The sequence below is a fragment of the Nothobranchius furzeri genome, chromosome 13, assembly GCF_043380555.1.
Source record: "Nothobranchius furzeri strain GRZ-AD chromosome 13, NfurGRZ-RIMD1, whole genome shotgun sequence".
Taxonomy (NCBI): domain Eukaryota; kingdom Metazoa; phylum Chordata; class Actinopteri; order Cyprinodontiformes; family Nothobranchiidae; genus Nothobranchius; species Nothobranchius furzeri.
The window spans coordinates 35,178,650-35,191,545 of NC_091753.1; the positions used below are offsets into that span (position 1 = coordinate 35,178,650).

General features: G+C 47.3%; 1 protein-coding gene across 6 annotated transcripts in view; it reads left to right on the forward strand.

Moving 5' to 3' along the window:
* Positions 1-12,896, forward strand: part of gria4a (glutamate receptor, ionotropic, AMPA 4a) — a 195,887-nt gene that overhangs the window by 75,756 nt on the left and 107,235 nt on the right. For all 6 annotated transcript variants that reach the window (XM_015951696.3, XM_015951695.3, XM_054742742.2 and 3 more), the window contains exons 6-7: positions 5,998-6,051; positions 9,040-9,198. In XM_015951696.3, the coding sequence (XP_015807182.1) occupies positions 5,998-6,051; positions 9,040-9,198 (213 nt within the window). The remainder of the gene's footprint in view (positions 1-5,997; positions 6,052-9,039; positions 9,199-12,896) is intronic.

Consider the following 12,896-nt stretch of genomic DNA (forward strand, 5'->3'; position numbering starts at 1 on the left):
TTTGAGAACTAAAACTGTATTTTCTGGCTCAATTAAAAAAGTTATAACTATGATTATCAGCAAAAAGTTCCCAACTCAAGCCCCATCATAGGATGGAGTTTTCCAGTTTCTCTTTTTTTCATGGAAACAGTAATGTGGGAACATACCTTGTTGCTGATCAGAGTGAGGAGGTCGACCTGAAGGCAAAAATAAAGACAAATAAAAGTCTAAATAGTATTTACTTTGAACTTGGAGCAGAGGGAAGTGGTCCTGTTGTTTACATTGCCTTTAATATTTTAGGGTGAAGCCTTCTTTCCACCGGACGTGAAAGCATAGTGAAACATTTCTTGCAATTAGCCGCCGTTTTAGAGGACGGGTTCCTTTTCACTGGAAGCAAAGTGCAACAGCAAATCTCAGAACCAAAGAGACACTGTCATTATGTTTCAAGTCTATTTTTTTTCCACGCTATGCTTTCAAAACACGTCAAACTCCGCAGTTTAGATTGGGCCAGACAGGAAGTCAGTCACAAAAGCAGTGTAAAATATCCTGAAACTTTCAAAATAAGTCAAGTGCAGATTTTGTGTGAAACCTCCACAAAAAAAGTTTATAAACCTCAAAGAGTTATCTGTTTCTGGGTTGGGTCACACCATAAAACTGATAGTAAGAATAATAAGATAAAAATCTAGTCAGAAAGCACCAATTATGCAGCAAATCTGTGCAGGCTTTTGCACAGAGTTACATGCAAAAATCACTTTTTGCAGCTGTATGTATGCATGTAGCTCTACAACCTCTGGTCACTTTGCTTCCTTTGAACTGTAGCTGATTAAAGTCGGGCGTAAGGACCCGTTCTACTGTGCTGTGGTTTATCGTCCACCTGGTCCAAACAGTTCTTTCCTTCAGGAGTTTAGTGACTTTCTATCCTCCACTGTGAAGCTGTCCAGACTGGTGACTGTTGGTGATTTTAACATCCACGTTGATGATCCCTCCGATCTCTTTGCCATGAATTTCTCCAGCCTCATGGACTCCTTCAGCTTTACCCAGCATGTTTCTGGCCCCACACACACCGGGGGCACACTCTAGACCTTGTTTTTATCCTGAGTCTAAATGCTGACAGTGTTTGTCCTGAGGACAATTATATTTCAGATCACCATTGCATTTTCTTTAACTTTCTGCGTCCCCACCTCCTGCTCGCCGTGTGGTTAGTTCTCGTCTTCTTAATCAGAGCACAGCTAGCAATTTTTCTGCTGCTTTTGATCCACCCTGTTCTTCTGATAACGACCCAGATTCCTTAACTTCTCAGTTTAACGAGCACTGCCTCTCCATTCTGGACATTCTGTCCTGTCAGAACCAGATCAGTTCCTGCATTGAACCCTACTCCCTGGTTTACTGACAGCCTTAGCAGCCTGAAGCACCAATGCAGAAAAACTGAGCGTTTGTGGAAGAAAACCCATCTCCACGTCCATCTGCTGCACCTAAAGGATCTTCTGACATCCTTTAACTCTGCAGTCGGAGACAATAGGGTTTCCTATTTCTCCAACCTGGTGTCCCAGAGCAAAGGGAACTCCAAGGTGCTGTTTAACAGCATCAGCAGTATCGTCTCTCCTGCCTCTCCTACAGCCTCCATCCACTCTGTTGCAGACTGTGAGAACTTTCTTTGTGGACAAAGTCAATAAGGTTAGATCTAGCATCTCTCCCTCAGGCTTATCGCTGCCTCTCCCGACTCCAACCAGGCCCCATCATCCTAGATAGCTGTGCTCCTGTTTCTTTGCCTGAGTTAACCAAACTAGTTAACTCTATGAAGACCTCTGCATGCCCCCTCGACATCTTACCCTCATCTTTGTTTAAAAGTGCTTTTCAGTCCATCGGTCCCAGCATGCTTTCTATAATTAATGCTTCTCTGATTTCTGGTCAGGTCCCTGCTTACTTTAAGAACGCTATAATCCACCCGCTTCTTAAAAAACCGAGTCTCGACCCCTCTCTCCATAGCAGCTTCAGACCCATCTCTAAACTTTCATTCATCTCCAAGATCTTGGAAAAGGTTGTGGCTAAACAACTCACAGCTGCTCTTGATGAACATAACATCTATGATAGCTTCCAGTCAGGTTTTCGTAGAGCTCATTCTACTGAAACAGCTCTTCTTAGGGTCTCTAATGAACTTCTGACTCACAGTGATGCAGGGGACTGTTCTGTTCTGGTCCTGCTGGACCTGACTGCAGCCTTTGACACTGCTGACCATCACCTGCTACTGGAGAGGCTGAGAGACTGGGTAGGCCTATCAGGAACTGCTCTGGAGTGGTTCTCCTCTTATCTGAGTGCTCCTTTTCTGTGGCCGTCTCCAAGTTTAGGTCCTCCACCACCTCTCTTACCCATGGTGTCCCACAAGGTTCTGTGCTGGGGCCTCTGCTCTTCCTCCTCTATCTGCTTCCCCTTCAGCACATCCTGAGCTCCTTCAAAGGAATCTCCTACCATCTTTATGCAGATGACATCCAACTGTACATCTCCTTTAAGCCCCATGAGATGTCTAAGCTGCAGCTGTTACACACCTGCTTAGACTATCAAAACCTGGATGGCTGGGAGCTTTCTTCAGCTGAATGAAGATAAGACTGAGATCCTCATCTGTGCCCCAGACAAGCTGGTTCTCAAAGCCAGAGACTCTCTTGGTCAGCTTGCTTCTCACACCAAACCTTCTGTCAGGAATCTTGGTGTGACCTTTGACCCAGCTCTCACCCTGGATTCTCATGTCAGTTATCTTGTTTGTTCTTCCTTCTTCCATCTCAGGAACATTGCTATGCTGAGTCCCATTCTGTCCCGCTCTGAACTTGAGACAGGTATCCACACCTTCATCTCCTCACGCTTAGACTACTGTAACCCTATTTTCACTGTCTGAGCAGAACCTCCCTGAACCGTCTACAGGTGGTTCAGAATGCCTGTGCTCGGCTTCTGACCAAGTCCTCCAAACACACCCACATCACCCCGCTTCTCCTCCAGCTTCACTGGCTGCCAGTCAACTTCAGGGTTCATTTCAAGATCCTGGTTCTGGTCTATAGGGCCTTACATGGACAAGCACCATCTTACATTGGTGATCTTCTCAGTCCCTACACCCCCAGCAGGTCCCTGAGGTCCAGTGATCAAAGCCTACTGGTTGTGCAGCACCAGGCTAAAGACCAAAGGTGACAGATCATTTGCTGCTGTGGCCCCCAGACTCTGGAACTCTCTCCCCCTGAGCCTGAGATCAGTGGACTCAGTGGTCTCCTTCAAAATAAAAAGCAGCTGAAGAGTCACTTGTTCAAGCTGGCTTTTGTATGACCTTCTTCACCGCTCTCTTTCTTCTGCTTTCCCCACCTATTCCACCTTCCTCAGGATCCACTGAGTTCCCCCTTTCATTTTCACTCAACATTTTTTTAATCACAGTTGTCAAAATTTGCTCATTTTATATATACTTTTAAAACATTTTCTAAATGTTTTTTTATATGTTTACATTTGTTTGTTTTTGTGAAGCGCCTTGTGATTTTTATCTTGAGAGGCGCTATAGAAATGATATTTTCTTCTGGCTTGTGGGTCTCTAAACACTGTAAACATAGAAAAATCCTGTTTGTCTATATTATGTTGTTTCTGTCATGATGGGCTGCAGTCTTTTGCCCACATGAAAGAATCACACGCAGAGAGAGGGGGGTAAAAATGTAAAGGTTTTATTATAAAGAAAAATTAATAAGAACGAAAAGCGCTGATCCAAACTGGGCCGGGGGGGGGGGGGGGGGGGGGGTCCGATTCTCAAACAGAAGATAGCAAAGTGAATATTGATAACCAAGAAAACTCTGTGGAGTAATGGTGGCGGAGTTTTACTGTGTGAAGTGGGGGTCTGAGCTGGAGATGGTCTGGTGGAGAGGAGTAGCAGGTAGTGGAGTAATCCAGGACAGGTGAGAGGTGGAGAGCGGGAGACCAGACGAGTTGAGCGGCGTTGGGTAATAAATCCACTTCAGACAGCAGGGAGCTGAGGTAAGAATCCAGTACTGGAGCAGACAAGGAGAATAAAAACTGAGCACAGGGGAGGAAACCAGGATCCAAACAGGAACGAGGAGAGCTAGAGTACCTAACATGAGAGTATCAACCGGCGCTGAAGTGTGGCAACACAGCTCCTTATATCCTCTGGCCTGGCTGAATGGTAATCAGCTGCAGCTGTGGCTCTCCAACCTGCTCATCTGCAAACACAAGCACAGCAGCAGAGAAAAAGCAGAGCCATGACAGTTTCTGGTTTCAGGATTTATGTGCCTAACAGAAGCAGTTTCAAAAAAGTCCCTGTTTGTGACCTCACAATCAGGGAAATTACAATAGAATCACCTCTTACGCGCAAGTGGGCAGCTGCTGGAGGAGCATAAGCTCTAATCTGAGCCCCTCCTGGATATCAGAGCTGCTCAGCTAATAGCAACCTGATCCAGGTATAGGTGGGAGTGGCCAGCTTCAGCTACTTTTCTGAAAGTGACAGAACCTTGAAACAGCTCATTGTGAAAGGTACTGATTGATTTATGTGAGAGGGATTTTACATAAAGAGCTTCATGAACACGTTTTGTATCAACCACAGAACTATTATAACTAACGATAAGTCACAATTTGTCTACTTTAAACAAAGATAGAAGCAAGTGGTGTATTTGCATTTATTGCACTAATATCAGCCTTCAAAGCAGAGAAGATCTCTTTGTAAATGACAAATGAAGGGCCATATGGAAACCAAAAGAGCTACCTCTTATTGATGAGCATGAGTTCTCGTGACTAGAACATTTGGTGCTGAAAAAAGACAGAAGGAAATAAGTTATTGGAAGGGAATTTCAAAAGGGAAAACCAGCTCGGGAGTGTTACAGAGAAGGTTGAACAGTAATCTGGAGAGGAGTGGTGGCGAAGATAGGCTTGATCCACTGCCAGGTTGATTAGTGGATGAACAACAGGTGTGCTGCTAGACCCAAAAGAAGCCAGGTGAAAGGATCTTTGTAAGTATACGCTCAAGAAGAGAAAGGATAAAAGTGACAGTCCTGCATATCTGAAGTGAAGAAACTGAATTATGATTTTTTTAGACAATTAATTGGTGCTGATAAGATTACATGTGGGATTTTTGTCCTCCGCCTGGAATGAAACAAACGATTAAGAAAAAACTGTTTTAGTTTGTTTACTTGTTTGTTTTTCTCTGCCATCCAAACTGTCCTCTGATCCATGGTTGTACTTGAGACAAACGTCGGCTTCTGAAATTCAGACACACACACACACACACACACACACACACACACACACACACACACACACACACACACACACACACACGCACGCACGCACACACACACACACACACACACACACATACAATAATAGTAGCATCCCTGTCAGACTGACAAATAGACAAAGACTGTTTCCTAATTGGCTCGCAGTGGCTGAACACAGACACACATGTGCACACATACTCGCCTAAATAACACAGGAACACACACACAAACACACACTCCCCTAACAGTCAGTTCTGCAGTGCTGGCATGGGCGAATGTCTCCGCTCTGAGACAGACTGTTCTGTTCACCTGCCCCTGCCAGCTGCAATCTCTCTCGCGTGTGTGTGTGTGTGTGTGTGTGTGTGTATGTGTGTGTTTGCGCGAGACTAGAGACACGTTGAAAATGTGAGCGGTTTCCTAATTAGGTTTATGCATCATTGTCTTTTGTCAAATATTTCACAAAGTTCTAAACGAAAGCCGTTATTATTGGTATGATTTTAGAGCTGAGTCACTAGAAACACAAGCTCATTAGCAAAGCAAGGTAAACCATCAGGGTTTGAACCTTTTCAGATGGAGTTGTACAACAAAAAATCACATGTCCACTGTGTATAATCATTGTGATAAAATATGACTGTTTAGGCAGGGAGCAACAGATGGAAGGACATTTGCTTTATTTGTCTGGATTCCCAACTGTGTTGCTGAACCCTTGTTTTCCCACACTACATCTAGGAGAAGGAAATAGATTAATGTGCCCTCTCTGTGTTTCCAGGCTGTCAGCGTTGGGAAACACGTGAAAGGTTACCATTACATCATAGCAAACCTGGTAAGTAGTTTTGATATTGTTATACTTGCAGCTGTTGCCAATATTGAGATTTGTTGAAATAAAGTAAGTGCATGAGAAAAATATTTCAATAATCCAAACTGTGTAGACATAAAAGGAAGATGTATATTATTTCCCTTTAGCTATAAAAAACTGGCTGACAATGGAAGTAATAAAGAAGCACTGTTTTGTCATCATGTATCAATGTAACAATAAGAAAATCCATTTTATTCGTTTTGGCTCAGTTTTGGAAACAGAAAAAAAACAGCAGAAAAGATACAGGAAGTAAAATGCAAATACACAAAAAATACATGCATCAGGATCAGGACTGACCTCTGCTGTAGCACAATGTATTTATTACTTGTTAAAAATGTCTGGTAGTTTATTTTTTCTCATATTTGCTGTTTAATAGAAATCTGAGAAATTGTCTTTGTGTTCGTCGTCTCGTCGTTGTCTTCCTTCACTTATCTGGGTCCGGGTCGTGGGGTCAGCATCCCAACTAGGGAGCTCCAGACCGTCCTCTCCCCGGCCACCTCCACCAGCTCCTCCGGCAGGACCCCAAGGCGTTCCCGGACCAGATTGGAGATGTAACCTCTCCAAAGTGTCCTGGGTCGACCCGGGGGCCTCCTGCCGGCAGGACATGCCCGAAACACCTCCCCAGGGAGGCGTCCAGGAGGCATCCTGACCAGACCCCCAAACCACCTCAACTTACTCCTTTCGATCCGGAGGAGCAGGGGTTCTACTCCGAGTACCTCCCGAATGTCCGAGCTCCTCACCCTATCTCTAAGGCTGAGCCCGGCCACCCTACGGAGGAAACTCATGTCGGCCGCTTGTATCCACGATCTCGTTCTTTCGTTCATTACCCAAAGCTCATGACCATAGGTGAGGATTGGGACGTAGATCAACCGGTAAATCGAGAGCCTGGCTTTCTCCCGATCCCTCCTACCCTCACTTGTGAACAAAACCCCGAGATACTTAAACTCCTCCACTTGAGGTAGGATCTCTCACCCGACCCGGAGTTGGCAAGCCACCCTTTTCCGGTCGAGAACGATGGTCTCAGATTTGGAGGTGCTGATCCTCATTTGTCTTTGTGTTATGTATTTTATATATTAATAATACAAATCAAATGCATAAGAGAGCTTATTAGATATACTAACTTTTTTGCAGTGTTGGGAAGTAATGGAATACTTGCACCACCGTTACATGTTTAGAATACTAATTATGAGTAACTGTGTTCTGTTACAGTTACTATTTTTAAACCTTTGAAATACTTGAGTGTTTTCCCAGGCTGGCAAACAATATATGTGAATACATACTCTGTTGTGGGGCAGGATCTACAGTTGTCTTTCACACTGTCTCTGCTATTGGATAACAAACAACATCACGTACTCATCGCTACACGGATGTCAGTCAACGAGGCAGTCTGCCATACTCCATCAAAGAAGACGCAAATACATCCTTTTCCAAATGCTCATAAGATCCTCTTTTTGCTCTTGACTCAAAGAAAATCCAAAGTTGATGCTAAAGCCATTTCGAGCAGCCGCTATTTTTGCTTTTTCAGTAACATCCCACCCACCAACAGAGTGCTGGCTCACCAAACAGACAGAGCACTGTAATTGGACCGCTAAGGATGTCAGTCACGACTCGTGGGGCACTCCGCCATACACTGTCAAAGAAGGTGTAACATCCTAGAAATGTAATTTATTGACACTTGGATAAATAAAGTAACAAATATATTTATGTATTTTTTCCCCCATTCAGTACATACTTTTTTAGCATTTATTTGCCCTCTATTTTCCTGTGGGAGTAGCTACCAGCACATTTAATAGACCTAAATGCTGTTTTTAAGAGGAATTATTTAAAATATTCAGAACACAGTGCCAGGATCAAACAAAGTAATGGAAGACGTTACAAAATACATTTTACAGCAGTTTTTCAGTACTCTGTAACTAAATATGTTTACAAAGAATTCTCCCCAACACTGCATTTTAGCACGTGAAGCGTCTGTTATACCAAAGCTACGATTGCTCACTACATTACGTAAAATCTTCCAACAAAAGATACTTTTTTTTCCTGAAAGGTTTTGTGGCATCTGTTTGTTGGCATTTTTTAGGGGACAAACGTAGCTTGAGTCATATTTCTATTAAATATAGTGCAGAGAGAAAAAGAACTAGTCTCTATTTCTCTTTTTAAGAGTGTATCTCCATTCATACAATAGCAGGAATCCTGAGAAAGAATTCTTGTCCTTGTTACCATCACACAAAAATGTGATGGTTTCACTGAAGGACCAAAGACAATAGACCCTGCCTCTATAGTTATACATTGAGTTTATTTCCTCACACAGGACACAAACCCTAGTTTTGTGCTGGACTACTTTTTCCTCACAATAAAACACTTATTTGTAATGCTCGTACGTCACTATAAAGCCACAGGAAACAAACGTTTTCTATTCTTAAAACTCCTGTTTCGAATCCCACAAAGCCCCTTTCTATTTATGATACTTCCTCATCTGTCTCCTTTTGACAAGGTCTCTGCTGTCAGTTGGACCATATCGGTAAATAAATTATGACTCCAAACCTAATCCCTAAAGTCTGTTTAACAGTCTTTCTCTCAGCAACAGTGAAAAGGAGCATCTGAGCTCAGAGTAAGCTAAATAGGCTTTCACAGCTTTTAGCCATTAGCATCCATCAACACCCGTTCAACGCTCACACGTCTTAACACTCTACCTCCGTCTTTGGTCCGCTTCCAAATTGGTTCCCTTCAACCACCACCTCACTACGAGGTGTCACTCAGTGGACGGTCTCACACACACAGCTGTGGAGCTCACTCCAGATTAAGCTACAGTGTAGATGATCAATTTAGCTTGTTACGAATCAGCTGTCCAGCTAAGGTGCTCACACTGTGCGTGGGGAGGTTGTATAGTTCTACTCTTCATCAACTGGTTTGGCTTTTTGTTTTCTTTATTTTTCATCCTTCCTTGTCTTCTTTCAGGGTTTTAAGGACATATCCCTGGAGAGATTTATGCACGGTGGGGCAAACGTGACTGGTTTCCAACTGGTGGACTTTAGCAAACCGATAGTTATAAAGCTGATGCAACGCTGGAACAAACTAGACCAGCGGGAATACCCTGGATCTGAGAGTCCACCGAAGGTATGTAAGAAAAGTGGTTTTCACATTGTGGTCAAAACCTAACTGGATGTTTGCTTTGTAGAAACACAAACGAGATGATTCCAACTCATCTTATTGCACATATGTATGCATAGAGTTGCATATTCACACTAACTTCTCTGCATTTCCAAAGACGTTCTGTAGCATACCTCTTTGCTCTAACCTCAACAGAATCTTCCCGAGGTCCTTTGGGCATCTCACACATGAAACAGTGTTTTCTGTAAGAAAGAGTCGTCGTCGTCGTCGTCTTCCTCCGCTTATCCGGGTCCGGGTCGCGGGGGCAGCATCCCAACTAGGGAGCTCCAGGCCGTCCTCTCCCCGGCCTTGTCCACCAGCTCCTCCGGCAGGACCCCAAGGCGTTCCCAGACCAGATTGGAGATGTAACCTCTCCAACGTGTCCTGGGTCGACCCGGGGGCCTTCTGCCGGCAGGACATGCCTGAAACACCTCCCCGGGGAGGCGTCCAGGAGGCATCCTGACCAGATGCCCAAACCACCTCAACTGGCTCCTTTCGATCCGGAGGAGCAGCGGTTCTACTCCGAGTCCCTCCCGAATGTCCGAGCTCCTCACCCTATCTCTAAGGCTGAGCCCGGCCACCCTACGGAGGAAACTCATTTCGGCCGCTTGTATCCGCGATCTCGTTCTTTCAGTCATTACCCAAAGCTCATGACCATAGGTGAGGATTGGGACGTAGATCGACCGGTAAATCGAGAGCCTGGCTTTCTGGCTCAGCTCCCTCTTCCCCACGACAGATCGGCTCAGCGTCCGCATCACTGCAGACGCCGAACCAATCCGCCTGTCGATCTCCCGATCCCTCCTACCCTCACTCGTGAACAAGACCCCGAGATACTTAAACTCCTCCACTTGAGGTAGGACCTCTCCCCCGACCCGGAGGTGGCAAGCCACCCTTTTCCGGTCGAGAACCATGGTCTCAGATTTGGAGGTGCTGATCCTCATCCCAGCCGCTTCACATTCGGCCGCGAACCTACCCAGCAAGAGCTGAAGGTCAGAGCTGGATGAAGCTAGGAGGACCACATCATCCGCAAAAAGCAGAGACGAGATTCTCCTGCCACCAAACTCGACACACTCCACACCACGGCTGCGTCTAGAAATTCTGTCCATAAAAGTGATGAACAGAACCGGTGACAAAGGGCAGCCCTGGCGGAGTCCAACCCTCACTGGGAACAGGTCCGACTTACTACCGGCTACGCGGACCAAACTCACGCTCCTCTGGTAAAGGGACTGAATGGCCCTTAACAGAAAGCCACCCACCCCATACTCCTGGAGCGTCCCCCACAGGGTGCCCCTGGGGACACGGTCATAAGCCTTCTCCAAATCCACAAAGCACATGTGGATTGGTTGGGCAAACTCCCATGCCCCCACCATCACCCTTGCAAGGGTATAGAGCTGGTCCACAGTTCCACGGCCAGGACGAAAACCACATTGCTCCTCCTCAATCTGAGATTCAACTATTGATCGGACCCTCCTCTCAAGTACCTTGGAGTAGACCTTTCCAGGGAGGCTGAGGAGTGTGATCCCCCTATAGTTGGAACACACCCTCAGGTCACCCTTCTTAAAGATGGGGACCACCACCCCGGTCTGCCACTCCCTAGGAACTGCCCCCGATGACCACGCAATGTTGTAGAGACGTGTCAACCATGACAGCCCTACAACATCCATAGCCTTGAGATACCCAGGACGAACCTCATCCGCCCCCGGGGCTCCGCCGCTGTGTAGTTGTTTGACTACCTCAGCAACTTCTGCCCCCGAGATCGGACAGTCCATCCCCAGGCCTCCCAGCTCTGGTTCCTCCTCGGAATGCGCATTGGTGGGATTGAGGAGCTCCTCAAAGTATTCCTTCCACCGTCCGACTATAGCCTCAGTTGACGTCAGCAGCTCCCCATCCCCACTGTAAACAGTGTGAGCGAGTTGCTGCCTTCCTCTCCTGAGGCGCCGGACAGTTTGCCAGAACCTCTTCGGAGCCGATCGATTGTCTTTCTCCATGGCCTCACCAAACTCCTCCCACGCCCGAGATTTTGCCTCGGCAACTGCCACTGCTGCACCCCGCTTGGCTATCCGGTACCTGTCTGCTGCCTCCGGAGACCCACAGACCAGCCATGCCCTGTAGGCCTCCTTCTTCAGCCTGACGGCTCCCCGAACCTCTAGTGTCCACCAGCGGGTACGGGGGTTGCCACCACGACTGGCACCGGCCACCTTACGACCACAGCTAGCAACAGCCGCCTCGACAATCGCAGAGTGGAACAAGGCCCACTCGGACTCAATGTCCCCCACTGCTCTCGGGACGTGGTCAAAGCTCTGCCGGAGGTGGGAGTTGAAGACCGTCTTGACAGGTTCTTCTGCCAGGCGTTCCCAGCAGACCCTCACTATGCGTTTGTAGGTCTGCCAGGTCTACGCGGCATGTTCCCTTGCCATCTGATCCAACTCACCACCAGGTGGTGATCAGTTGACAGCTCCGCCCCTCTCTTCACTCGGGTGTCCAAAACATACGGCCGCAGGTCAGATGATACGACTACAAAATCTATCATCGACCTGTGACCTAGGCTGCCCTGGTACCAAGTGTACCGGTGGGCATCCTTATGTTCGAACATGCTGTTCGTTATGGCCAAACTGCGGCTTGCACAGAAGTCCAATAACAAAACACCGCTCGAGTTCAGATTAGGTGGGCCGTTCCTCCCAATCACACCCCTTCAGGTCAAGCTGTCATTGCCCACGTGAGCATTGAAGTCCCCCAGCAGGACAATGGAGTCCCCTGATGGAGCACTATCTAGCACTCGTCCCAGGGACTCCAAAAAGGGTGGGTACTCTGAACTGATATTTGGCCCATAAGCACAAACAACAGTCAGGACCCGTTCCCCGACCCGAAGGCGCAAGGAAGCTACCCTCTTGTCCCCCGGGGTAAACCCCAACACACAGGCAGAGAGTCTCGGGGCTAACAAAAAGCCAACCCCAGCCCTCCGCCTCTCACCCGGAGCAACTCCAGCAAAGTAGAGTGTCCAACCCCTCTCCAGGTCTCGGGTTCCAGAGCCAATGCAATGTGTCGAGGTGAGTCCGACTATATCTAGCCGGTACCGCTCAACCTCTGCCACAAGCTCCGGCTCCTTCCCCGCCAGCGAGGTGACGTTCCATGTCCCAAAAACTAGTTTTCTAGTCCGGGGATTGGACCGCCAAGGCTCCCGCCTTGGTCTGCCACCCGATTCGCATTGCACCGGACCCTTCATGTTCCTCCTGCGGGTGGTGGGTCCACAGTTGGACGAGCCCATGTATCCGGTTCGGGCTGGGCCCGGCCGGGCCCCATGGGCGAAAGCCCGGCCACCAGGCGCTCGCTCACGGGCCCCAACCCCAGGCCTGGCTCCAGGGTGGGACCCCGGTAACCCTCCGGGCCGGGTACTCCGACTCTTCGTTTTAACCGCCATGAAAGATCCTTCGAACCGTTCTTTGTCTCACCCTTCACCTAAGACCAATTTGTCATGGGAGACCCTACCAGGGGCACTAAGTGCCCCAGACAACATAGCTCCTAGGATCATTAGGGCACTCAAACTCCTCCACCACGATAAGGTGACGGTTCAAGGAGGAGTGTAAGAAAGAGTAGAAATTAAAAATGGCAACCTACTGGTGATCCTTGAAAAGCAATGAAAATGGTGAATGATGTTGACTAATACC